The sequence below is a fragment of the Orycteropus afer genome, unplaced genomic scaffold (assembly GCF_000298275.1).
Source record: "Orycteropus afer afer isolate SDZICR_OR568_19922 unplaced genomic scaffold, OryAfe1.0 scaffold00255, whole genome shotgun sequence".
In the NCBI taxonomy this organism is placed as follows: Eukaryota; Metazoa; Chordata; class Mammalia; order Tubulidentata; family Orycteropodidae; genus Orycteropus; species Orycteropus afer.
In genome coordinates this window covers 3,352,174-3,378,990 of record NW_006921842.1, presented here as the reverse complement: position 1 = coordinate 3,378,990, position 26,817 = coordinate 3,352,174, and the positions used below count along the sequence as shown (strand labels likewise).

At 38.9% G+C, this 26,817-nt stretch overlaps 1 protein-coding gene across 1 annotated transcript in view; it reads right to left on the bottom strand.

The window, feature by feature from the left end:
- Positions 1–26,817, bottom strand: part of CARMIL1 (capping protein regulator and myosin 1 linker 1) — a 295,366-nt gene that overhangs the window by 94,592 nt on the left and 173,957 nt on the right. The window contains exons 23-25 of the mRNA XM_042782185.1: positions 9,662–9,837; positions 6,497–6,584; positions 2,592–2,741 (exon numbers count right to left, since the gene is read on the bottom strand). Of these exons, the coding sequence (XP_042638119.1) occupies positions 2,592–2,741; positions 6,497–6,584; positions 9,662–9,837 (414 nt within the window). The remainder of the gene's footprint in view (positions 1–2,591; positions 2,742–6,496; positions 6,585–9,661; positions 9,838–26,817) is intronic.

Below are 26,817 nucleotides of genomic sequence, written 5' to 3'. Positions count from 1 at the left end.
TTGTGAGTATTGTCTATAAGCTCTGTGTGGCCACTGCAAGGAATTACTGAACCCAGCACAGAAACAGTCAGTGCCGTGGGAGGGACAGTTGGTGTCACAATTGGTAAAAAAAAAAAAAAAAAAGCTGGAGGGTGGTAGCCTCATAGGAATGGCCTCATAGGAATAAGCCTTGGGCTGCTAACGGTGATTCTGTTTCCCTCTTGAGAAGTTAAGGTCAGAAGAGTATGCCACCCACATGGCCTTTTTGCAGTGCTCTTTGGGTGCCTTAGAACCAACAGTTAGGCTGAGAATATAAGGAAAAACATTATAGCACAAAATCCACTGACTTGAACTTTTTACACAAAAATATTCTTTTTTGTTAGCCTAACAGTAAAAACAGTCTTAACTCTGGTTTTTCACTACTTAAGAAATTATTAGTCTAGTTAGAATAATGACTAATGGCAGCATTTTTTAGAACAACAGAAAGCTATTTTCATGACTTAAAAATTCTGTCAGGTATTTGTCTGTTTATAGTGAGTTCTGTTTTGTGTTTCTCTGTCACTCATTCAACCCCTGAGGTGCTGCTCCTCACTGTGATTCAAAAGGTACTCGTCCAGTAATGGCCCTAACTGCTCGACTCCTTGGCCTCCTGAACCAGAATAAGACCACCTTCCTACTTTGGGTGGTCCTTAGAATACAGTTCAGAAATTTCCACATGTACTTCTACCTCTTTACGCATCATAGCAACAAGAATGTTTTTACAAAATGAAAGCCACTATGTGCTGGGTGTATTTGCATCATGGCTCTACCTTGAGTTCTGATGCATCTGTGTTTTTAAAAAAATAATTAATCATCCTCACACTCACCCCACTTCACTTAAAGAGAACTACTTATTTAAGATCAATGTTAAGCCAGTCTTTCATAGCCAACACTCCCCCTCATCCCAAACCCAACCTAACCCAAACATAACCTATAAATCCAACATTTCACTAACTCATGTTTCCTCACCCCTTTCCAACTTACACATGACAGGAAACATGATCTGTAGAGTGAATTTCATTTTTTAATTCAAATCTACTTCCTATTACTTATATTCTTTTAGGCCTAGACGAAGATTTTTCTGGAACAATCACTCAATGATAACACTGTGTAGAGTTCTATTGCCTCAAAATATAAACAAAATTCAAAATACTTATTAAACATACATTCTATACCATACTGGTCAAGAAACAGTTTTCAAAAACTCAATTTCAGTATACTGACCAAATATATTTATAGATTTATATAGAAAATTATTTGTCATCTTTATCTAATTATATTAGAATGATACTTGAAATCCAGGACTCTATCTAGGTCTTGTTCACTACTCCCTTTGTGTATGACAGGGCTGTATCTGGTGAGCACTCTATTATTTTATTCACAGATTTAAAAAATGATAACAATGGTTTACAAGTAAGGAAATTACCCAAAAAAATCACATTCTCTTTCAGACTAGAAAATAATCTCAGCCACATCGCATATGTTGCTCTTCCTTTTGATAGTTAAAAACAAGTGCCATTCAATAGTGGCTACATCTAAAAGTTACTAAAATCAGAAGCTGATGTAGAAACCTTTGGTCAAGTACTCCAAATTTAGTTTTACTACCATCCTCTGGGATGATAAACCAAAACCAAACCAAACTCACTGCTGTCGAGTTGGTTTCGACTCATAGCGACCCGTCCTTGGGTTTCCGAAGCAGTATCTCTACGGAAGTTGATAAACGAGTGTCTTAGTAAAACAAAAACATGTTGAGTACAGAGTATGGAAGAGCCATGTACAACTGTTTATAACAATAAAGTGAGAAGGAACTGTAATAATAATTTTTTAAATAATGAAATAAGAACTGAAGTAAAACTGTCCTGGGGGGGCGGGATCAACAACCTGAACACTTTAATGACATGGCTAGATGGATGCCCCATTTATAATTTAGAAAATGGGAAAGGAATCAAAGCCTACTGTTAGGTAAACACTATAATGTTTACTTCATCTTTGAAATCACATCAAGTCAACTGAATGAAACAGAATCAGAAATACACAGGAAATCCAAATTTAAGGGTATGGCCAAAAAATTGTATAAAGCATGAATAGGAAGCAAGGGCAAAAGGAAAATGATTGGACCAAAGAAGACATGTCATCTTGAAAAGAGTTCTTCAGTTAACATTTTGTTTAAAGATATTTTCCTGTCACAGGTAACTTTGAAAAGATAGATAACCTATTTCTTCTAATAAATTTAGGAATTTTTCCACCAGGGCTATAAGGGTAGATCCAGGCTTTGTATTAACTGAAATGTTTCTTTCCTTTCCATTTCTATTTCTTTCTTTTTTGCAGAGAGGACTATTTAAGAAAAGGAAGACAAAATGAGAAATAAGAAGTGAGGAATAGGGCCTCAGAAAGGGCCTGTGCAAGTGTGAGGCTGTTAAGCTTTATTAGCAGCCTCTGTAGGACAGCATGTTTCTGAAAGAATTGTCTCTGGAGGAAGGTTTTGTTTGGTGTGGCTTGTGAAGGAGAGCTATTAAAACACTAGCAGAGTCATATGAATGGGATAACGGGTGCTAATAGAGGATGTGTCTTACCATACATGTATCCAGGTCTTCCAAACGCTCTATCTCTGTTAGCTCTTCCACTGTGATGATGGAGCGTTTAACTGGCTTCTCCTCGGCCCACTCAATCTCTAAGGACTCTTGCTGAGGAAGGGTCTTGCCACGTCTGTTGAAATGGTCAGCCTAGGCATCCAAGTCACGACGAAGAAAAATTAAAGAACAGAGGCAAGGGAAGAGCTGGTTAGCGCAAGTCCTGAAAATATCTTCCACAAGATGGCGCAGTGGAGGTCTCTGTCAGCAAGAGGTTAATAGTAATTCTTAACACATTCACACTAGAGTAACATTTACCCCTTTTATTTTCTCTCTTCGGAGGACACAGATTTTACAAGAAATTACAAACTTAGTAAGTGAGGAAACGACTTAGTCTACAAGAAAATAAATATTCTTTTTTTATTGATTTTGTGTGGTATTTCTTCTGAAGACATTTCTTTCTGTATCTAGTGCTTAAACATACCTAATAGGGGAAATAAAATGATTCTAACTTTAATCATTTCTAAAGGGCTGGAGAATTGCTAACAAAATTATTTTATTTATTATTTAATTATTTATTGCTGCTTTCATGTAATGAATACCATGTTTGATATGATTCACTGATTTTCAGTGTTATATTTCAGGTAAACCTACTAAATATACAACTTTTAAATGGTAGGAGGCAGAAGAATTGAAGCTGAAATTAATAAGCTCTTGTGTTGAGCTGATCTGTCACCAGGAACTTTGATTTAATTCTTTTGAAATGATGAGAACCAGTTGACAACTCCATGCAACCTTTGGAACACTTCTAAAACTAAGATGGATAAAACATTAAAGTTATCAAAATGTCATTGAAAAGAGAATTTCATCTTGAAGATATTGTTTCTTTCATATAGCAGTTAAACTGTATTTTCACAATCTAAATAAGAAGTATTAATATTAAAATACAGCTCAAAGTGCATTCATACAATTCCCTTTTTTAATAATAAAAAAGAAAATGCCAGTATTTTCTGATAGTTATCTAACATCTTCAAAGAAAGACACATAGGAAAAGTGAAAAATTCAACCTTTCAGGGTAGTTTTCATGTTTACAGTCATGTTGAAACAATATCCAGTACTGCATTATTAAATAAATATTTTGAGGTAGTCCCTGGAGCTGTGGGTTGTCAATAAATTATTTCTAAACATGATAACTTATTGATTTTATTTGTGCTTATTTTAAAAACAAAAATACCAATTGGGAGCTCTAAACAATGATGTGAATTCTCTTTGGTGGTACAAGCAGCTTGGCTGCTAATTGAAAGGTTGTCAGTTCGTGTCTACCTAGAGGTTCCTCGGAAGAAAGGCATGGTGATTGTTCTGGTTTCCTAGTGCCATTCTGACAGAAATATACCACCACTGGGATGGCCTTAACAAATATGAGTTTATTCTGTTACAGTTCAGGAGGCTAGAAGTCCGAGTTTAAAGTGCCAGGCTCTAGGGGCCATGTGAAAGCTCCTCGACCTGCAGCTTCAGCTCTGCCTCCTGCTCCTGGCCCACTGGAGCTAGAGGCTTTTCTTCTCTCAGATAGTTGCTGGCTGCTGAGACTGACAAGCCCAAGGTTGACAAGTAAAAAGGCACAGTCCCGATGTTACCAAAGCACATGGCAGGCCATTAATTCAAGTCCATTGAAAATCTCAAGGCCAGCAGAGCATGGCAGGCTGCTAAAAAATGACACAGCCACATGCAGGGTCCAAGAGTGCCATAAGTTAGAGACAGTTTCCCAAGGCTTCTCCTTGTATGCAGGAAGCAGAGCATCTCCCTAAGACAGCTACTCAGCTGCTTGCAATAGATTCCACCATGGAGTTGATTACCAGTCTCATCATGGGGAATACTATCTCCAGCTGTTCAACCACTCAACCAGGCCCAGCCAAGTTGACACACAAACTTAACCACGGTGATCTACTTCCAAATAATCAGTCATTGAAAACCTCATGGAGCACAGTTTTACTCTGACAAAATTGGTCACCATGATGTGGATTTGACTGGATGGTGACCAGTTTGAAAAATGATATGACTCTTCAGTGTACCAGAAGTTAGACACTATTGTTTACCAAACTCTGTGGTGATAAACCAGTATTTTATATTTCTGATTTGTCACAAACCAATATATTGGTAATATACAACAAAAATGGAAAAAAAAAAAAAAAAGCAAAACATGTGTTTGGATATTGTGGCCATGCCAGACTGCTCTAAAAGTTTCTCCATGCTTTTTCAGTTTCTGAATTTACCTTCCATGGTAATCATAAGGAGCTCTGGTAGCGTAGTGCCTAAAGCACTTGTCTGCTAACCAGAAGGCTGGCAGTTCAAACCCACCAGCCTCTCCTCGGAAGGAAGGTTGGGCAATCTACTTCCGTAGTGATGCTGCCTTGGAAACCCAAGGAGGGGTTGCTATCTGTCGGGTCCGACTCAAGGGTAAATAACAACAACAACAATGGTAATCATCTGTTGGTAGGGCTCCTGCAGATCATAGTGACACTTGAGTAGCCCTGCTAAAGCTGACTAGCTTCTCTTTTTAGATTCTACATGATAGTCTTAGACATTTTCTCCAATAAATATTTTAGAATACAAATGGTTCCTGATTTACTTAGGATATATTTGAGTTATGATATAATGTTGCAGTGAGCAATTTGCTGCTGTTGTAATTCTCAGATGTTCACTTGCAATTGTTCAAAGACGGGATTTATAAAGATACTGATAATAAAAGGCAATAATAATAAAAATTAAAACAAACAGAAGAAAGATGTATTTGATTTATATCAGAGCCAATTTATGACAGAGTCACCGGATTATAACTCCATCATAAGTCAGGTACTAACTATACTCATTTTGTTTGTCTTATGTAGAAAAAGATATTACTATTCCTCTCATTTTAGTATTTTCTAGTGTCATCCAAGTCCCTGGGTAGTGCAAATGTTTCAGTGTTCAACCACTAATCAAAAGGTTGGTGGTTCCAACCCACCTAGAGGCTCTGAAAAAACTTCTGGTCAACTGCTTTCAAAAGGTCACAACCCTGAAAATCCAATGTAATACAGTTCTACTGTGTACACATGGGGTCACCATGAGTCAGAATCAATTCAATTGGCAACTAGGTTTTTGTTTTGTTTTCCAGTGTCACCAACAATTCAATGATATAAAACTGGGTACCCTAGACTACACAGTTAATCTGTAATTCTTTCTCTAGAGAAAACACTCCCATAACTTGCTTTGGAAATTACAACTGCATCGTTTTGCCAATCCTTTTGAGACACAAGAAACAACCAGTTATAAAATCCTTATCTGTGCCTCAGAGGACTTCCTGAAGTTTGAGAAACATGAAGTTTCTGATATATTTTCATATGCACTGATACTAAAAGTCCCTGACCTTATTGTAGAACCAATCTCTAGATGAAGAAAATTAATTTTGAGTTTGGTTATATCCCCCGAAGCCTGTTAGGCCATTGGCTGCTTTCAATCACCAGAATGTGTCTACTGTATTCTTGAACTTTCTTAGGACTCCTAATGTTTCTTTCTTGCCCCATGTTTTCAAAATTAGCCCATTCTCAAATAATAACGTTAGGGAGCAACCAACAAAGAGCACAGATAAAGAATCTAAAAATGTTCATTTTCGACTTCAGCTTCAATATCATCAGCTCCTTCCTTTTTTTTTAAACCTGCATTATAAATGAACACGGTTTCTGGATACCATCTTTCCTGCTTCCCTCTGGAGCAACTCTAACATACTCTAGAATGGTTTGCAGTATGCTAGAAGAGAGGAGAAAAACTAGGAGACAAATGGAGAAAAGAAGTTACAGCCCCATGCTGGAACCTGACCTGTATCCAAGCAGAAGAGAAAGAAGAGTGCTTGGTCAAAGTCTTTAAAAACTCACCAGTTTATGATGGCAATGGGAGAGTGCATCCAAGATTTCATCCACAATCCGGTCAGACAGGAAGGAGGCCACTGTTAACTTCACCTCACTAGGTGAAAAGCAAAAGAACAGAGTAACATTTTAATTTGTGCAAGGGAAAACTAATCACCTGCCCTTGATGCTATGTTGATAAGGTCAACTGGGATTGCATTTTTGTCTTTGAAAATGGAATACAAGAATGTGTGAACAGGGTTTAAAGAGTTCCAAAAAAAAAAAAAGCCTTAAAACACTGCTATAAACATGCAGGTAATAGACATTCTTTACTCATTTCAACCTGCCTCTGCAAATTTCAAAACTCAAGATTCAGTGGTAGAAATGAAAAACATCTGGAAAAAGAGAAGCTTAATGGGAACCGTATGTACCATGTGGCAAGGAACAATTCATCCATTGATATAAATGAAAACAAACCTGGGCTGGAGTAAATTAAGCAAGTCTAGTCTGTTTGTTAAGCCATGGCTATTACTCTAATATACACCCTGCATCCCCCCCCCTTTTTTTTTTAATTTTTTCACCAATCAAATGGTACCATTGGAATCAATGCTTCTGCCATGAGCTACCATCCTTCTTTTGAGTAGTTGTACTATTGCTTTTAATGAACAGAAGTTGCTCACATTTTTAGTTTGGGTGCCTCTGGCCTGACTGAGCTCAAAAGCTGTCCAGTCACCAGAGAGTAGCTTATCAATTTTATTAATAAACACACTCAGCCACTACGGTGTCTGTCAGATGGCTGGTATTTTAGTTGGAATTTTAGACATTTGCGTTCCCAACAATTCAACTTCCATGTGTGTTTTCAATCCGAATAGCCCTATCCATTTAACTAAGGAGTTACCTATGCATAGTCCAACAGGGTTCCATAAGGCCAGCCTGCTTTTGAAGTTAACCATTTTCAAGTTTTCAGACCAGGGAAAGGAGTTATCAAAATAAAATGATTCAATCCTAAAGCTAAAGTTGAAAGCATAATTGTGTAACAGGGAAAAACTTTTCTAACCTCAAGGCAATAATTTGCATTGAGATTTCTCTGCCCAGGAGGGCTTCTGATAGTGAGGGGGAAGAATGGAAAGGCTAACTTAACTCTTTGATGCTTACAGTGAAAATTTTCCTAGGCTAAAGGTAAAAGCAAAGGGACTGTTTCTTTAATTCCTGCCCCTGAAACAAGGTTTTGCTAGCTATTTGATTTCCCTAATACTTTATTACTCCCCAGAGGAGTCTACTGATAAGATTTACCCAGGGTCTTATTAAAAATACAGACTGCTGGGTCCTACCCCAACCCTCCAGGGGTCTGCATTTTTGCCAGGGGTTTTTGCCAGGGGTCTGCAAAACTTATTTTAGTAAGTCCTCCTCTGATACTTTTTAGATATTTTTGGGAATTTTACTTCCTCATAAAATGCATGGAGTCAGTAGTTTGTTTCTCTCTCTCTTTAAAGGCAGTAAGGGGTGGTTTATTTATTTGAGAAAATAACACCAAAAAAGAGAGACTCTTTATTGAAAATGTAGTTATATATGGATGACTCAGGATTATTCAGTCATTTTGCTGTTGGATGCTAGACCTCCTGACTGATTGAGTTTCCACTTAGCAAAATCTTTAGAGGGAACAGGTCAACTGAATCTACATGTCCATCTATCTACACATAGAAACGTGTATATACACATGTGGGGGGAAATATTTTCATTCTATCAGTACTCAACGTACTGCATTATAAAAAGCCAAGAAAGGAGTTGCTGGACATTATATGACTGATTTGGTGGTGTGCATTGTTATGCTGTTATTCAACTTTCGAAATTCACTCACTTTCAAAGGAAGTGATCATATTTGACAGAATTTGGTACTCTAATAAGGCATCAGAATTTGGTACTCTAATAAGTATGATCTATCGGTGGATCAATCCATCATTATGAAAGAATAGTGGCAAATACCTAATATTTCTCTTTAATATTTCAGAGGCTTCAAAACTCTGAACCTACAGATTACAGAAACATAAGCACAGATAGTAAGGGCAAGAGTTCATAAAATCACTAATATATGGGGCTCCTACAAACCATCTGAAAGTCTTTTATTATTTCTCAAGGACTTCCAACTGCCTTGAACTCAGCTGAGCAGGTTCAAGAAGTTTTTATAAAAAGGTGATGGTTGCACCTTAGACCTGAGACTGTCCGGTTAGACTGTCTGGTTACTGTAGAATTCCTAAATTCTCAAAGTTCTATAATCTAGCTTTGACATAGTCAGCATTCAATATTCAAATATTCATGACCTAATGTTTGGCTTATTTTGTTTTTGACTCTCATTTTCCTTGTGGACTATTATTTGGTCTCATAAATATATGTTACACCATCCCCATCCCCAAAACTGTAGACAGGAGCTAGTATTTTTGCTACATCTAGATACTCTTAACAAGATTTAGAAATAGTTAAAATGGGAAATTTAACATGTTGCCAATTTCACTTTTAGTCATGTGATTCCCCAACTTAGAAACACGATTCAGAATTAATTAGCTGAGCTATAATGCAATGAGGGCGACCACCCTAGAGTCTCTCTGAAAAATTTAGCAAAGTTAGTTGGTGGTCACAGCTCCTAAATATTTATTTCTTGGCATGTTTTTCAAACTTTTTTCAAGCATAAATCTCTGTAAATACTACAAAGACACCATTAGCACATACACAGTATCACAGACCCACTGAAATAATGCAGAAGGGAAATATGCTAAGGTCAGACTGGGCCTCTTCTCCTATTTATAGGCTGTGCATCTGCTCAGACTAGGATGGTGGCAGAAAGCAAACCAATCTCGGGTTAATGATTTTCAAAGGCAGAAGATAAACTTCAGAAGCAAAAAACAGGGATTACAAACATGAATCCCCCTCTTAAAAATAAAACCCTTAAAGAGAGCTCGTAAACAAAAACATACATGGTCATCTTATTTTGGAAATGTATAAAACATTTGTTCATATGCACAGCTATATTTATATACTGTTTATGCCTATTAGAGATGCCTACCCACATTATATATGCCCAGGAGGGCTTCTGATAGTGCTACTATATATGGACAAAGCCAACACCACCACTCTCCACAGCAGCCTCAACTGCATTCACAGCAACTGCAGATGCTAGGCTTATTAACATGATAAACCTACCTAATTTTGTTAAGGATATCAATCCCAGACTGCTCCAACAGGACATTTTTAACAAAGGTACGTGGAATGGAAATCTTTTCAGTGCTGGCACGAATCAGATCTTGTCGAATGTGGGCTTTTTTCATCACATTTGGACAAAGATTCTCAGCAGCATCAACCATGGACTCAAGCAACGCCTGCAATGCAGCACAAGTGGAGGGGAAAGATATGATGACACTGCACCAGAGGCACCGCCATAAAACTGAGAAGTGGTTATATATGATGGCAAGCCCCGGAACACAGTAGAGTCCCAGGGTGCAACTGATAAGTCTGAGCTGCCCCGATGACTGTGACCGTTGGCTGATCATTGATCCCAGGTAATTACTTGAAATCAGACACTTCGCAGGACCACACCAGCTTCATGCTGGCATCTTAAGTGTTAATGCTGTGTCAGTTGTACTTAACACAAGGTTTAGTGAGCAGATTAAAAAAAAAAAAAAAATCAAGCCTTTATCCATCCACTTACCACAACAGATTGTCTTCCCTGGCCCTAGAAAATAAAGTTAAAATATCCCTAGAAAATAAATCAGATCTGAACACTTATGAGATTTCTGACATAATAGATATCTCCAACTCAGGGGGAACCATTGAATATTGCAGTCTTCAACAGTAGAAAACCAAAGAAACTGCTGATGGTTTCAGTCATTTTAAGAAAAATCCTCCATGTTAAGTAGAATAATAATTATTGTAACACAAATAAGCAACATTAATAAAAACAAGCAAACACATTATACAGTACTTTATAAACAATATTGATAATAACAACAGTAAACAAATTTATATTGCACTTTAGAGTTTGAAAATGTTTCTGTGTATTTTAACCTTCCAAATTCTGTGACAATGGGCAGAAGAGCTATTCGCATGATAAGAGTTTTATAGTTGAAGAATGTGAGAGTAAGGGAAGTTAAATGATTTGCCCATCTGATGTGGCTGGTAGGTTTGGAAAGGACAGGAATGTTAGTTAGCGTCAGACCTAAATTTGAATCCAAGCTGAGTGACATGGGCAAAGCTGATCTCGCAATTTTACTTTCCTCATCTATAAAGTGGCAATAATAATAATAACAAAACTTCCTGCCTCAGAAAGCTACTGAAGATTAAATGCTATTACACATGTAAAGCATTCAATATCACACCTATCACACAATCAAAACTTATGTATCACAGATATTATTATTAATCTGATTTCAAAGACTCTGGTGTTAATGCTAAAGGAATTCTGGTGGGGTAGTGGTTTAAAGCACTTTGCTAACCAAAAGGACAGTGGTTTGAATCCTCCAGCCACTCCACAGAAGATAGATGAGACAGCCTGCTTCCTTAAAGAGTTACAGACTTGGAAACCCAATGAGGACTGCTATGAGTTGGAGTCGACTCAATGGTGGTGAGTTTGTTTTGGGTTTTGGTTGGTTTTAATGCTAAGAAACCAATGTTTGAAGGCCAGGCTTTGATCCTATTACTATTTCAGTGTGAACAAGGAACAATGCAGCAGCAGCACTGTTACAGAAAGACAAGTACAGTGGTCTGCTCACACATTTACATGAGAAGTACAAGCCCACTAATAAAATCTCTCATTAAGGGATTAAGGCCACAGGAAACACAGGGGGGGGGGTGAGAAATGGGAAGCTGACACTTAAGTTGACAAAAGTTACTTGTATTCTGACACTGCCCTGTCCCTATTATAACTCTGATTGAAGAATCACTGCATTAGGACATCATTATAAGAAAGCTCCTATAACAACCATATGTAAGAGAAAAAAATAAGTCAGTTTAATTATTTTCCCCTTTGGCATTAGAATTGGAGTCCCTGAGTGGTGCAAACAGTTAACATGCTCAGCTGTTAATTGAAAGGTTGGAGTTCCCAGTCCACTCAGAGGTACCTCAGAAGAAAAGCCAGGTGATACAGATCCAGAAAATCAGCCATTGAAAACGCTATGGAGCACAATTCTATTCTGAAACACATCAGGTCACCAGGAGTCAAAGTTGACTTGACAACAACTGGTAGTGGTGGCTGCCATTGTTGTTATTGTTGTTAGGTGCCGTGGAGTTGGCTTCCACTCAAAGTGACCCTGAGTACAACAGAATGAAACACTGCACGATCTTATGCCATCCTCACAATCCTTGCTATGCTTGAGCCCATCATTGTAGCTGCTGTGTCAATCCATCTTGTTAAGTCTTTCCCTTTTAATTTCCCTCTACTTTACCAAGCATGATACCCTTCTCCAGGGACTGTTCCCTTCTGACAACATGACCAAAGTAGGTGAGAAGAAATCTGGTCACTCTCGCTTCTAAGGAGCATTCTGGCTGCACTTCTTCTAGCACAGATTTGTTCATTCTTCTGGCACCCCTTGGTATCATCAGTCTTCTTTGCCAATACCACAATTCAAAAGGATCAACTCTTCTTGGGTCTTCCTTATTCCATATTCTGTTCCAGATGAAACAGTAGTCTAACACTCCTCTTAACAGCAACTTCAACCTTTAACTCTCTGTTTGGAGTCTGTCATGTTCATCACCAAATCAGTGACCTTCAAAGAGGTCTTCTTGCATAACACACTAATTCAGTTAGAAAAGAACCCCAGGCCTAAAAAGAAGAGGGCTGATATGCCATTTTTGTGGAACACAAGTTGATTAATTTAACATTTCCAGACCTCTGCATTTTCACTGGAAAATTATTTCTAAGGGCTCTTTCTGCTCTCCAAATCCATGATTGCTTGACTATGACTCTATAACAAGGAATTTTAGCCTGTTTTAGACATTCAGTTCAACAGATATTTTGTAGTTAGTTCCCTGCTACCATCTCTATCCCCAATGCTAGCCAACAACATAACACAGCACTTTAAGCTCTGAAAGTAATTTCCATCCGTGATTTCCTTTGATCCACATAACAAGCCTGTAAGTCACGGCAGATTTTAGCATACCTATTTTACAGGTTAGTTCGGTGGCAGAATTCTCGCCTTCCATGCAGAAGACTCAGGTTTAACTCCTGGCCAATGCGCCACATGCACAGACACTACTTGTCTGTCAGGGTAGGTTTGCATGTCGCTGTTCTGCAGTTCTGGTGGCATAGTGCCTAAGGCACTTGACTGCTAACCAGAAGGCTGGCGGTTCAAACCCACTAGCCACTCCTTGGAAGGAAGATGGGACAATCTACTTCCGTAGTGATACTGCCTCGGAAACCCAAGGAGGGGTCGCTATGAGTCGAAATCAACTCGACGGCATATTACAACAACAACAACATTCTGTTGAACAAAGAGCTCTGGTGGCATACTGGATAAGGCACTTGGCCGCTAACCAGAAGGTCAGCGGTTCCAACCCACCAATTGCTCCATGGAAGGAAGATGAAGCAGTCTACTTCTGTAAATATTTACAGCTCCAGAAACCCAATGGGGGTTGCTATGAGTTGGAATGGACTCAATGGCAGTGAGTTTGATTTTACTAGTATTCTGTGGAACAGATTTCAGCAGACATTCTAGACTTAGATGGACTAAGATGAAAGGCCTGGTGATCTACTTCCAAAAATCAGCCAAAGAAAGTCTTATGGATCACAACAGTCTGTCTAATCCACCACTGATCACAGGGATGGTGCAGGACTGGCAGCGTTTCTTTCTGTAGTGCATGGGGTCAGAGGCTGACTTCACAGCAGCTAATCACAAGGACTATGGATGAAGAAATTGGAGTTCAGAGGAGAGAAAGGACTTTCTTAAAATTATTTAGCTGTTACTAGAATAGGTGATAAGGGGACTCAAGTCTTTTGTTTCCTACGTTGGCCATCTTCTTTAGAAAAAAAAAAAAATTATTGTGATTTTGGTGAAAGTTTACAGAGCAAATTCACTTTCCATACAGAAGCTCACATACACTTTGTCTCATGACATTGACTGCAATTTCCCACAATGCAACAGTTCCTTTCCCTTCGTCCCTATAGTTACCTCTTCCCTGTGTCCTTTCCTACCATGCACTCCTGTCCTCTGAGCTGTCTTCCTGTGCATACACAGCCCTTCTATTCTCCCATGATTGATCTCTCCAAGGAGTGTATCTGCCTATTGTAAATGTTCAGCTCATATGCCTGTCTTTTGTTTGGCGGGAAGCCACAAGAGTAGATTCAATTCCAGACCTGAAAAGCAGCTAGGGGCCACAGTCTCAGTGGTTCCATCAGGCTCTACAAGACCAGCAAATCTGCCCTTCCCTCTATTTTTTAATGATTTTGAGTTTTGTTCAACACTTTTCTCCCACTCTATCCAGGATCTCCTATACAGATCCCCCTCTGAGTGGTTGACTGTGGTCTTGGGCACCATCTAGTTCTGCTGCTCTCATAGTAGTATAGGCTGAAGATCGCATGATGTACCAGTCGCTTGGACTAAGTGTTTCCATGTGTCTTTGGTTTTCTTCATTCTTCTTTGCTCTGGAAGAGGAGAGACCCATCATTGCTTCTAGATGGCCACTTGTAGGCTTTTAAGATCCCAGTAGCTACTCACCAAAGTAGAATGTGGGAAAATGTTTTTGTGTAGTATGTTATGCCAATTGAGCTTGATGTCCCCTGTGACTATGGTCCTAAGCCCACAGGTCCAACTACTTGCTCCCTCTGTGTAGCTGGCTGTGGCTAAGAAGTGACTACAACCTTGTCCCTTGTCAGCTCTACTATATGCCTGGGAATTCTTATAGAACATACAAATACTCTTGTAGAAATATTGTCTGCCAAACCTATACATGGTCTTGGGCATACTCCCCCCTGCAGAGACATACCTAATACTTCAGCCTGTCCATCCATCTATCTACCTGTATAGCCATGTTTGCCTTAACTGACAACACAGTACTGTATGTGCAAAAGAGTTCATCTTTGTTGTCTGTACCTCCCTCTGTCTTCCTCTTCCTCAGTACCATCATGTTGATCATTCACATTTGATATACTGCCTTTCTATTCACCTAATCAGTACTTGTCTCTACCTATCTAGCAGTGTTCCCTCCCCTACCCTCCCACTCCTGGTAACCAACAAAGAAAATTTCTTTCCATATATAAACCTTCCCTTGACTTTTTATGATAATGGACAAATACAATATTTGTCCTTCTGCGATTGACTTATTTCACTCAGCATAATGTCCTCCAAGTTTGTCCACATTATGTGGTGTTTTGCCGATTCTACATTAGTCTTTAGGGTTGTATAGTATTTCGTTGTTTGTATGTACCATAGTTGGGTTATCCATTCTTCTGTTAATGGGCACCTACGTTATTTCCATCTCTTTTTTGGCCATCTTCTCTCAGTGCCCCTAGCCAATCCCCAAAAGAATATCCCTTTCCTCTCTGCTTTAATAATCTACAATTTTCTTCTATTTTCTTGAGTCAATGGTACCTGAGGCTACCAGGATGGATTCTGTGCTGACAGGGATGATAGATCACACAATAAATCTGGAAATTAGGAAAGATCACACAATAAATGTGTGGTGAAGCCCCTGATCACTACTTTGAATCTAGTCCTTAGCCCAAGTCCTTATTTAACATCTCCTTTCATGTCCCTTGGCTCTGCTACCCACTAGAACCAATTCTTCAACATCCATCCATCCTATGGCTTCAGGTTATTATCTATATTCTGATAACTCTCAATGTTTGTTAGCAGCCACATATATAATAATATACATACATAAAAAATGGAGCCTATTAAAAACATTTCACTTTGGATACTCTACTATAGAAAGGGCAACTACAACATGTTTCATTTCTCCCTTGGACCTCCATCCAGGGGAGCCCTGGTGGTGCAATGATTAAAGCATTCAGCTACTCACTGAACGGTCAATGGTTCAAACCCACAAGCCTCTATGCAGGAAAAGCAGGTGGCAGTCTGCTTCTGTAAAGATTCACAATCTTGGAAAGCCTATGGGGCAGTTCTACTCCGTGTTAACTCTGTTAACTCTATGAGTTGGAAGTGACTTGATGGCAGTGGATTGTTATTATTTTACGCCCACCCAAACAACAATAATTACTAACAATAAAATAAACCATTCTTGCTAAGTTCTTTATTTTGACAAATGGCACTAATGTAGGTCAGAAATTTGCAAGACTCCCTAGACTTCACATACCCTAGACTTCACCTACCTCAACCTTTTCATCAACTGCATCCAAAATCTGTTAATTTACTCCTAGGTATTTCCTCAAAAGTGGAAACATTTTTAGCACAGAAGACAAAGTTTGCAATACCCAGAGGATGGTTAACTTTCCAGTCTCATTTCTAGCCATATCTCTATAGTCCCCTTGTAACTAAATCAAAAATCAAACCAATTGCTGGTTGTTGTCAAATTCCAACTCACAGCAGCCCCATGTGCTTCAGAGTAGAACTGTGCTCCACAGAGTTTTCTCAGTTGTAACCTTACAGAAGCAAGTCATCAGGTCTTTATTCCACAGCAACGCTGGGTGGATTCAAACCACCATCCTTTAGGTCAGGAATGACAGCAAACCATTTGTGCCACCCAACTCTTCCCTTATAACTATTCACATCCAATTTTAATTGCAGTTCCCCACATAAGGCAACTCTGCCTCCAGACTTTGCACATGCTGTTCTCTTGGCCTGGAATCCTCCTCCTTTTTCTCTGTAGCCAGAATAAATTAACTGTACTCCTCCATTTTCAGCAGAAGTATTAACTCTTGAAGAAGAAATTCTTGTTTCCCCACCTCCCTCCCCACTACAAGCTGTTTTTGATGATACTTTTTAGTGATTCTGTAACATTCAGTGGGGCCCTCAGTAATCAAATGCATCATAAAATGGACCAGAATTCAGTGATTTTTAATCATTTAGGAGTCAAGGACCCCTTTGAGAATCTGATGAACACCCATCCAGAAAAATTACAAATGCAATTTTGCATATAATTTTTCATGTTCATGGAGAACTAGAATACCCAGACTCAGATACAGAACTTGTGCCTTTTTTGTTTACTGCTCTAACTCTCCCACCATATTGTGAGGTTGTATGTCCTACATCCCCAGCATCTAGCATACTTCTTGGAATTATCTCTACGGAACAAATAAAAATTATCAAAAGCCTAGAACTCAGTATGTTACATATCCATCCTTCTCCACTGATCTTTTTTCTCAAACTTTTTATTGTGATTTGGGTGAAATTTTACAAAGCAGATTTGTTTTACATTCAACAGTTTATACCCACATTTTGCTTTGTGATACTTACATGTGCCACAGTATAACATCTCACCTCCCACTTCCTTCCTGTTGTTACCCTTCCCTAATGCCTTTCTTGCCTACACATTAGGGCCTCCCTACATTTCCCGCCATGCAAATGCTGCCCTTCTGATCTCCCATGGTTGATTGTTCTAAGGAGTGCATCTCTCTGGTGCAGGTGTTCAGCTCATAGGCTTGTCTATTGTTTGGCTGAGAATTAAGCCACGAGTAAGATCAATTCCAGGCCCAAAGGGTGACTTGGGACCATATTCTTGGGAGTTTCACCAGTTTCTATCAGACTAGTAACCCTGGTCTTTTTTATGATTTTGAATTTTGTTCCACATTCTTCTCCCACTCTATACAGGATCTCCAAATTTGATACTTCTCCAAGTGATTGGCATTGGAAGCCAAGCATCACCCAGTTCTTCTGGTCTCTGGGTCATATAAGTTGAGGTTCTCATGATCCTTTGGACTAACTGTCTCCATGTGTCTTTGACTTTCTTTATTCTTCTTTGCTCCAGATGAGGAGAGACCAATAGTTTCTACTTAGATGATCACCTGCAAGCTTTTAAGACTCCAGTTGCTACTCACCAAATTAAGAGGTAGAACAACATTTTTGTATACCATGCTGTGCCAACTGAGCTTGATGCTCCCCATGACCGTGGCTCCTACTCTGCAGGCCCACTACTGTACACTCTGCTCTGGTTGTTATTTGCCATCGAGTCAGACCCAACTCATAGTGATCCCTCCTTGGGTTTCCAAGGCAGTATCACTCCTAAAGTAGATTGCCCAACCTTCCATAAAAATTATCATAAAATGGGTCAAATATCTATGTAAAAGCTGAAACTAAAATATCTTGAAGAAAAGTTAACAGAATACCTTTATGACCTTAAGTTAGGCAAGAACTTCTCAAGATAGGACAACAAAAGTATGAAACATAAAGAAGAAAAAAATGATAGATTGAATTTTATAAAATTAAAAACATTTGCTTTTTGAAAGACACTTAAGAAAATGAAAAGGCAAGTTAAGGGCTTAGAGAAAACATACACAAATACTCAAAAAGTATTTGCATCCAGAATATATTAGTATGTTAAAAAACTTAGAACTTGGTAATAAAAGACAAAACCAATTAAAATGGGCAAAAGACTTAGATATCTATTTCATAAAACAAAATACATGAATGTTCAACAAGTAAATGAAAAGACAGATGCTCGATAACCTTAATCGTTATGAAAATGCAAGGTAAACCCACAGGAAACCACTACAAAGCTCCTAGAATGCCTAGAATGAAACATAAAGAATGTCAAGCATCAATGAGAACATGTAGCAATTAGAACTCTCATACATCAGGAGCTCTGGTAGCATAGTGCCTAAGGCACTTGACTGCTAACCAGAAGGCTGGCGGTTCAAACCCACCAGCCACTCCTCGGAAGGAAGGTTGGGCAATCCTACTTCCGTAGTGATACTGCCTCGGAAACCCAAGGAGGGGTCGCTATGAGTCGGGGCTGACTCGACGGCATATAACAACAACAACAACAACAACATACATCACTGGTGCTAACATTCTACTCTACCTCTGGTACAACTACTTTCATAAACTGTTTGGCAGTATCTTACAAAGTTAAACATACACCACACATCTGACCCAGCAATTCTGCTTCTAGGTATTTATGAGTGATGTTTTGCTGTGTATATTCTCAATAACAACAAAAGATTCAGCCAAGAAAATGCTATAGGGCAGTCTTACTCTGTCATACAGGGTCACTATGAATTGGAATCAACTCGATGATACTTAAAAACAATATGTCTAATTCCTAAGCCATGCTTTGTGAAAGAATTATTTTCTGACTTAGTTGTATGACGTCCTAACCTAGTTTGTTTGGAGACTTTTATTTTAGTATCTATGTTTTAAATATACCTAAGTTTGCCAGGGGAGCTCTGGTAGCGTAGTGCCTAAGGCACTTGACTGCTAACCAGAAGGCAGGTGGTTCAAACCTCCCAGTCACTCCTCAGAAGGAAGGTTGGGCAATCTACTCCCATAGTGATACTGCCTCAGAAACCCAAGGAGGGTTCTCCATGAGTTGGGTCCAACTTGGCAGCACATAACAACAACAAAAAAAATTTGCCAGATAACTGAGCTCTTGTTATGTTGTTGTTACATGCTGTCAAGTCAGCTCTGACTCATAGCAATCCTACGTACAACAGAATGAAACTGCCCAATCATGTACCATCCTCACAATCCTTGCTATACTTGAGCCAATCGTTGCAGCCACGTCAATCCCTTCTTTGCTGACCCTCTAAGTAACTGAAATAAAGTATTAGACAAAAAAAAAAAAAAAGGCCCCAAACAGTATGACCACACAAAGTACAAAGTGTTCAAAGCAGCTCCATTTGTAATAACTAAAACCTGAAAATAACCAAATGTCTACCAACAGATGAAAGGAAAACTGTGGAATATTCAAACCATGTAATACTATTCAATAATGAAAAAGATTAAATTAATGATTTATGTAACAAACTATGAGAACATTCATATGAAATACAGAACATACAAACTATTCTGCGGTGACAGAAAGTAGATCAGGGTTGTCTAGAACTTAGGGTAGAGAGGCTAAGGAAACTCAAAATGATGGAAACTTTTGGGATCTTGATTATAATGGTACTTCCATGGCTATATGCATTTATCACTGAATTGTGCACACTTTGAATGGGTACAGTTTATTCTATGTAAATTATACTTCAAATATTGAAGTTGATTAAAAAAAATAAAACTGTCTGCCAGATCACTTCATGATAACAGTACCTTTTCCAAAAGGAAATATTTTAAATATATGATCAGTAATTATGATATCAGCTTTAAGGCATTTGACTGCTAACCAGAAGGCTGGCAGTTCAAACCCACCAGCCACTCCTCGGAAGGAAAACAGGGCAATCCAGGGCAATCGACCATAGTGATATTGCCTCAGAAATGCAAATAAGGGTCACTATGAGGCGGATCCAACTCGATGACAGTGAGTGAGAGTGAGATTTTTTATCAGGTTAAGGACGTCCCCTTCTATTCTTAGTATGCTAAAAATTGTTTTTCCTAGACCATGCATGAGTGTTAAGTTTTATCAAAGGCTTCCCTGCACTCCTCCCTCCCACCTATCCATAGAGATGGATGCTAAGGTGTATTTCTGGGATATGCACTTGGATGAAGTTTACTAATGATTTAAGATTTCTCTATTTATGCTCATGACTGAAACTGGTTGGTAAGTCTTCTTCCTTATACTGACCATGCCTAGGTTTGATATCAACAAAATTATCATAAAATACATTGAATAGTGGTTTCTTTTTTTCTGTTCTCTAGCACTACTTGTGAAAAATTCAAATGATCTGTTCCATTAACTTTTGAAGAACTCACCTGTAAAACTGTTTAGAATTATTTTCCCTTTGGATGAATGCTTCTAATTTATGTTTAATATCTTTGTTATAGGAAAATTCAGGTTTTCCATTTCCTTTGGTAACTCATTATTTCTATTCTAGAAATTTGCCCATTTTGGCAAGCTTTCAAATTATTTGGTATAGAAACATAATATTCTCATTGAAAATCTCTGCACCATCTGTAGTTACATCACCCTTTTTATTCCTAGCATTGTTCATTTGTGGCTTCTCTGTTGATCATTTGTTATCATTCTAGCTTCATCTTGCCAACAGCTTGATTGCTTACTTGATGAGTATTTTCAAAGAATCTGCTTGGGCTTAGCTGTTCTTCTGCATTTTATGTTTTGCTTCCTCATGAATTTTTATTCTTATGTATTATTTTCCTTCTTATACTCCCCATAGCTATTATCGTTTTTCATGGAAACTGTTTAAGTTATCATACGCTTAGCTCAGTTTTCAACCTTACTTCACTTTCAATATTAGCATTGAAGACTATATATTTTAGTCTAAACGCTAGTTTGAACCTCTCATAGGTTCTGATATTAGTAATTAATTACATTACTGTTCCATTTTAATTGTTGTTCTTGTTGTTATGTGCCGTCATCTCTGACTCATAGCAACCCTATGTCCAACCGAATGAAACACTGCCCGGTCCTGTTCCAGCCTCACAATCCTTGTTATACTGAGGCCATTATTGCAGCCCTGTGTCAATCCATTCTGTTGAGGGCCTTCCCCTTTTCTGTTGACCCTCTGCTTTACCATCCTTCGGCAAGGAATGGTCCCTCCTGACAACATGACTAAAGTAGGTGAAATGAAGTCTGGCCATTGTTGCTTCCAAGGAGCATTCCGGCAGCACTTCCTCCAGGAAATGAAGAATTTGTTAGTTCTTCTGGCAGTCCACGGTACTTTCAGTATTCCTTGCCATCACCACAACTCAAAAGCATCAACTCCTCTTCAGTCTTCCTTATTCATTGTCCAGCTCTCATATGCATATGAGGCGAATGAAAATACCATGGTTTGGGTTAGGTGCACCTTACCCTTCAAGTACACATCTTTGCTCTTCAGCACTTGAACGAGGTCTTTTGCAACAGATTTGCCCAATGCAATATGTCTTTTGATGTCTTGACTGCTGCTTCCATTAGTGTTAATTGTATATCCAAGTAATATGAATTCTTTGACAACTTCAATCTTTTCTCCATTCATCATGATGCTGCTTATTGGTCCAGTTGTGAAGATTTTTGTTTTCTTTATATTGAGATATAATCCATACTGCAGACTGTAGTCTTTAATCTTCATCAGTAAGTGCTGCAAGTCATCCTCACTTTCAGTAAGCAAAGTTGTGTCATCTTCATATCTCAGGTTGTTAATGAGCCTTCTGCCAATCCTGATGCCATGTTCTTTATACAGTCCAGCTTCTCTGATTATCTGCTCAGCATACAAATTGAATAAGTATGGTGAAAGGATAAAACCCTAATGCACTCCCTTCTTGATTTTAAACCATGCAGTATCCCTTTGTTCTGTTCGAACGACAGCCTCTTGGTGGTCTATGTACAAGTTCCTCATAAGTACAATTAAATGTTCTGGAATTCCCATTCTTCTCAATGTTATCCACAATTTGTTATGATCCACACAACTGAATGACTTTGCATAGTCAATAAAACACAAGTAAACATCTTTCTGGTATTCTCTGCTTTCAGCCAAGATCCATTTGATATCTATCACCTATGATATCTCTCACTTCACCTCCCCTTCTGAATCCAGCTTGCATTTTTGGAAGTTCTCTGTCAATATACTGCTGGAACTACTTTTGAATTATCTTCAGTAAGATCTTACTTATGCGTGATATCAATGATATTGTTCGATAATTTCCACATTCTGTGGGATCACCTTTTTTGGAATGGGTACAAATATGGATCTCTTCCAGTCAGTTGGCTAGGTAGCTGTCTTCCAAATCTCTTGGCATAGCTCAATGAGTGCCTCCAGTGTGGCATCCATTTGTTGAAACATCTGAATGGGTATTCCATGAATTCCTGGAGCCTTGTTTTTTGCCAACTCCTTCAGGGCAGCTTCGATGTCCTCCTTCAATACCATTAGTTCTTGATTATATGCCACCTCCTGAAATGGATGAACATTGACCAATTCTTTTTGGTATACAGACTCTGTGCATTCCATCCATCTTTTTTTTTTTTTTATGTTTCCTGCATCATTCAACATATTGCCCACAGAATCTTTCAATATTATAATTTGAGGCTTAAATTTTTCTTCTCCATTCTTTCAGCTTGAAAAATGCTGAGCATTTTCTTCCCTTTTGGTTTTCTAACTCCAGATCTTTGCACATTTCATTATAGTAATTGACTTTGTCTTCTTGAACTGCTCTTTGAAATCTTCTGTTCAGCTCTTTTATCCTGTTGATTCTTCCATTTGCTTTAGCTACTCTCCATTCAGGGGCAAGTTTCAGAGTCTCTTCTGACATCCATTTTGGTCTTCTCTTCCTTTCCTGTCTTTTGAATGACTTCTTGCTTTCCTCATGGATGCTGTTCTTGGTATCATCCCATAATTCCTCTGGTTTTCAGTCACTGGTATTTAATGCATCAAATCTATTCTTTAGATGGTCTCTGAACTCAGGAAGGAAATAATCAAGGTCATATTTTGGCTCTCATGGACTTTTTTAAAACTGTCTTCAGCTTCAACTTGAACTTGCATATGAACAGTTGACGGTCTCTTCCACAATCAGCTCCTAGCCTTGTTTTGGCTGAAGATATTGAGCTTCTCCATCACCTCTTGCCACAGATGTAGTCAATCTGATTTCTGTATACTCCATCTGGTGAAGTCCATGTTTATAGCCATCATTTGTGTTATTGTCAAAAGGTATTTGCAATGAATAAGTTGTTGGTCTTGCAAAATTCTATCATATGATCTTGAGCGTCATTTCTATCACCAAGGCCGTATTTCCCAACTACCGGTGATTCTTCTTTGTTTCCAACTTTTGCATTCCAATCACCAGTGATAATGAACACATCTTGATTGCATGTTTTGTCAATTTCAGATGGCAGAAGTTGGGTTACTGTCCCTGTCCATTACATACCAGACACTGTGACAACCAAAATGACCCTAGAGGAATACAGTACAATCCTTGGTTTAGTGGCTACACTAGAAATTTTAACAAGTAATGTTGCTGTTGTAGTAGATAAGGCATTTGGCTACTAACCAGAAAGTGAGCAGTTCAAACCCACCAGCTGCTCTGCAGAAGGAATATGGGGCAATCTATTTCTGTAAAGATTTACAGCTTCAGAAACCTAATGGGGGCTGCTATGAGTTTGAATCAACTTGATGGCAGTGAGTTTTTGTTGTTGTTGTTGTTTATGTTGTTGTTAGCTGCTATCGAGTTTGCTCCAACTCATGGCGACCCCATGTACAACAGAACAAAATGCTGACTCGTCCTGCACCATCTTCACAGTGGTTGGTAATGCTTAAGTCTATGATTATAGCCACTGTAGATTATGAGTGCCTTCCAATGTAGGTGGGCTAATCACTTAGCACTATACCAGATAATATTTTGTTGTGATCCACAGGGTTTTCATTGCCCAATTTTTAGTAGATTGCCAGGCCTTTCTTCTTAGTCTGGCATAGTCTGGAAGTTCCTCTGAAACCTGTCCACCATTGGTGACCCTGGTGGCATAGCTTCCAGCATTACAGCAACACACAAGCTACAATAACAAACTGACAACTAGGCAATAGCTAATGTATATTTTACTTCTATTCTAAAGCAGCACTCATAGCGGCCCTATGCACAGCAGAAAGAAACACCGCCTGGTCCTGTGCCACCTCTGTGATCCCTGCTATACTTGAGCCTATTGTCGTAGCCACTGTGTCAGTCCATCTTGTTGAGGGCCTTTTCCTCTTTTGTTGACCCTCCACCTTACAAGCATGACATCATTCTCCAGGGAATGGTGCCTTCTGACAACATGACCAAAGTGTGTAAGACAGAGTCTGGCCATTCTTGCTTCCAAAGAGCATGCTGGTTGTTAGTTCTTTTAGCAGTCCATTGTACTTTCAGCATTCTTCGCCAACACCACAACTCAAAAGCATTGATTCTTCTTCAGTCTTCCTTCTTCATTGTCCAGCTCTCTCACATGCATATGAGGCAATTGAAAATACCATGGCTTGTGTCAGGGGCACGTTAGTCCTCACGGAGACATCTTCGCTCCTCAGAACTTGAAAGAGGTCCTTTGCAGCCCATCTGCCCAGTATTATACATTGTCTGATGTCCTGACTGCTGCTTCCATTGGCACCAATTATAGAACCAAACAATGTGTAGTCTTTGACAACTTCCACCTTTTCTCCATTTATTGTGACGCTGCTTATAGGTCCAGATGTGAGGATTTTTGTTTTCTTTATACTGAGATATAATCCATATTGCAGACTGTATTCTTCATCCTTCGTCAGTAAGTGCTTCAAGTAATCCTCACTTTCACCAAGCAAAGTTGTGTCATCACTGTATCTTAGGTTGTTAATGATTCTTCCTCCAGTTCTGATGCCACATTCTTCTTCATATAGTCCAGTTTCCTGGATTATTTGCTCGGCATACAAATTGAATAAGTATGGTGAAAGGACACAACCCTGATGCACTCCCTTCTTGATTTTAAACCATGCAGTGTTTCCTTTTTCTATTCAAATGACAGCCTTCTGGTCTATGCACAGGTTCCTCATGAGTATAATTAAGTGTTCTAGAATTCCCATTCCTCTTATTTCTAGTATTTTACTTTTTTTTTTTTTTTTAACTCATAAACCAAACAAAACCCACTGTTATTGAGTCAATTCCAACTCATAGGCACCCTCATTGGTTTTGGAGGTGGTAAATCACTATGGAAGTAGTATGCCTCATCTTCCTTCCGTGGAACGGCTGGAAGGTTTGAACTGCCAACCTTCTGGTTAGCAGTTAAATGCCTTAGGCACTGTGTCACGAGAGCTCCTTTTCTTTTCTACAGCAAGAAACTCAGTAAACTGAGTTTACTGTCACTAGACGTCACTAAGGAAACATCTAAAGGATATACTTTTGGAAAATGGGGATTTAGTATAGAAAGATCTGAGCTACAAGAAAGATTGGTTCATGAGGAAACTGTCAAATGTGGTTAAGTAGATATAGTGCCTATATGAGACAATGGTGTAAGTATTAATTCATGCTTTCTTTCACCTGAGAGAAGCATGGAAGAGATTCTCCTAGGAAGTCTCAGAAATAATCAACATAGTTGACACCTCGTCTTAGACTCCAAGCCTTCAGAATTGTGAGGCAATAAATTTCTGTTCTTATAAGCCACCCAGTTTGATATATTGTTATAGTAGCGCTAGGAAACTAATATATCTATTCTTCTTGGAACTTGCTGGGCTTCTTGAAACTGAACATGTGGGTCTTTCATCAATTCCTGAAATTCTTAGCCACCATCTCTTCAAGCATCACTTTTCCACTATTCTTTATTTTTCTTTCTGAAAATCTCAATTAGGTTTGCATTCAATTTTCTTACTCCATCCAGGTTTCTTAGCTGTACTGTCCATTTTGTTACTGCATGTTTATTTATTTATTTATTTTTTTACTGTGATTTGGGTGAAATTTTACAGAGCAAATACACTTTCCATACAGCAGATCACATACACTTTGTCTCATGACATTGACCACAATTTAGCATAATGCAACATCTCCCCTGCCACTTCCTCCCCATAATTACCTCTTCCCTGTGTCCATCCCTCCATGCACTCCTACTCCCTGAGCTGTCTCCCGGTGCCTGAGCATCACTTCTTCCTCCCATGATTGTTCTCTCCAAGGAGTGTATATACCTCAGGTAAATGCTCAACTGATATTCCTGTCTATTGTTTGGCTGGAAGCCACAGGTGTGGGTTCAGTTCCAGACCTGAAGGGTAGCTAGGGGCCATAGTCTCAGGGGTTCCACCAGAATCTATTGGGCCAGCAAATCTTTTTCCCGCTTTTTTTTTCTTTTTCAAAAGATTTTAAGTTTTGCTCCACACTGTTCTCCCTGTCTATCCAGGATCTCCTACAAAGATCCTCTTCCAAGTGGTTGACAGTAGTAGCCGAGCACCATCTACTTCCTCTGGTTTCATAGTCATATAGGCTGCAGATCGGATGGTGTACCAGTCGCTAGGACTAACTGTTTTCATGAATTTTTTATTTTCTTCATTCTTCTTGGCTCTGGATGAGAAGAGACCCATTGTTGCATCTAGATGGCAACTTGCAAGCTTTTAAGATCTCAGTTGCTACTCACCACATTAGGAGGTGGAACAATGATTTGTGTATTATATTATGCCAATTAGGCTTGATGTCTCTGTGACTATGGTCCCAGCTGACAGGTTCAACTACTCGGTCCCTCTGGGTAGCTGGCTGTGACCAAGCAGTGACTACAACCTTGCCCCTTGTCAGCCCCATTATACACCTGGGAATTCAGATCATACACATAAAGTTATTGGACAACTGTCTGCCAACCCTATATATGTTCTTGGGTGCACAATCCACTTCATATACTTACCCAAT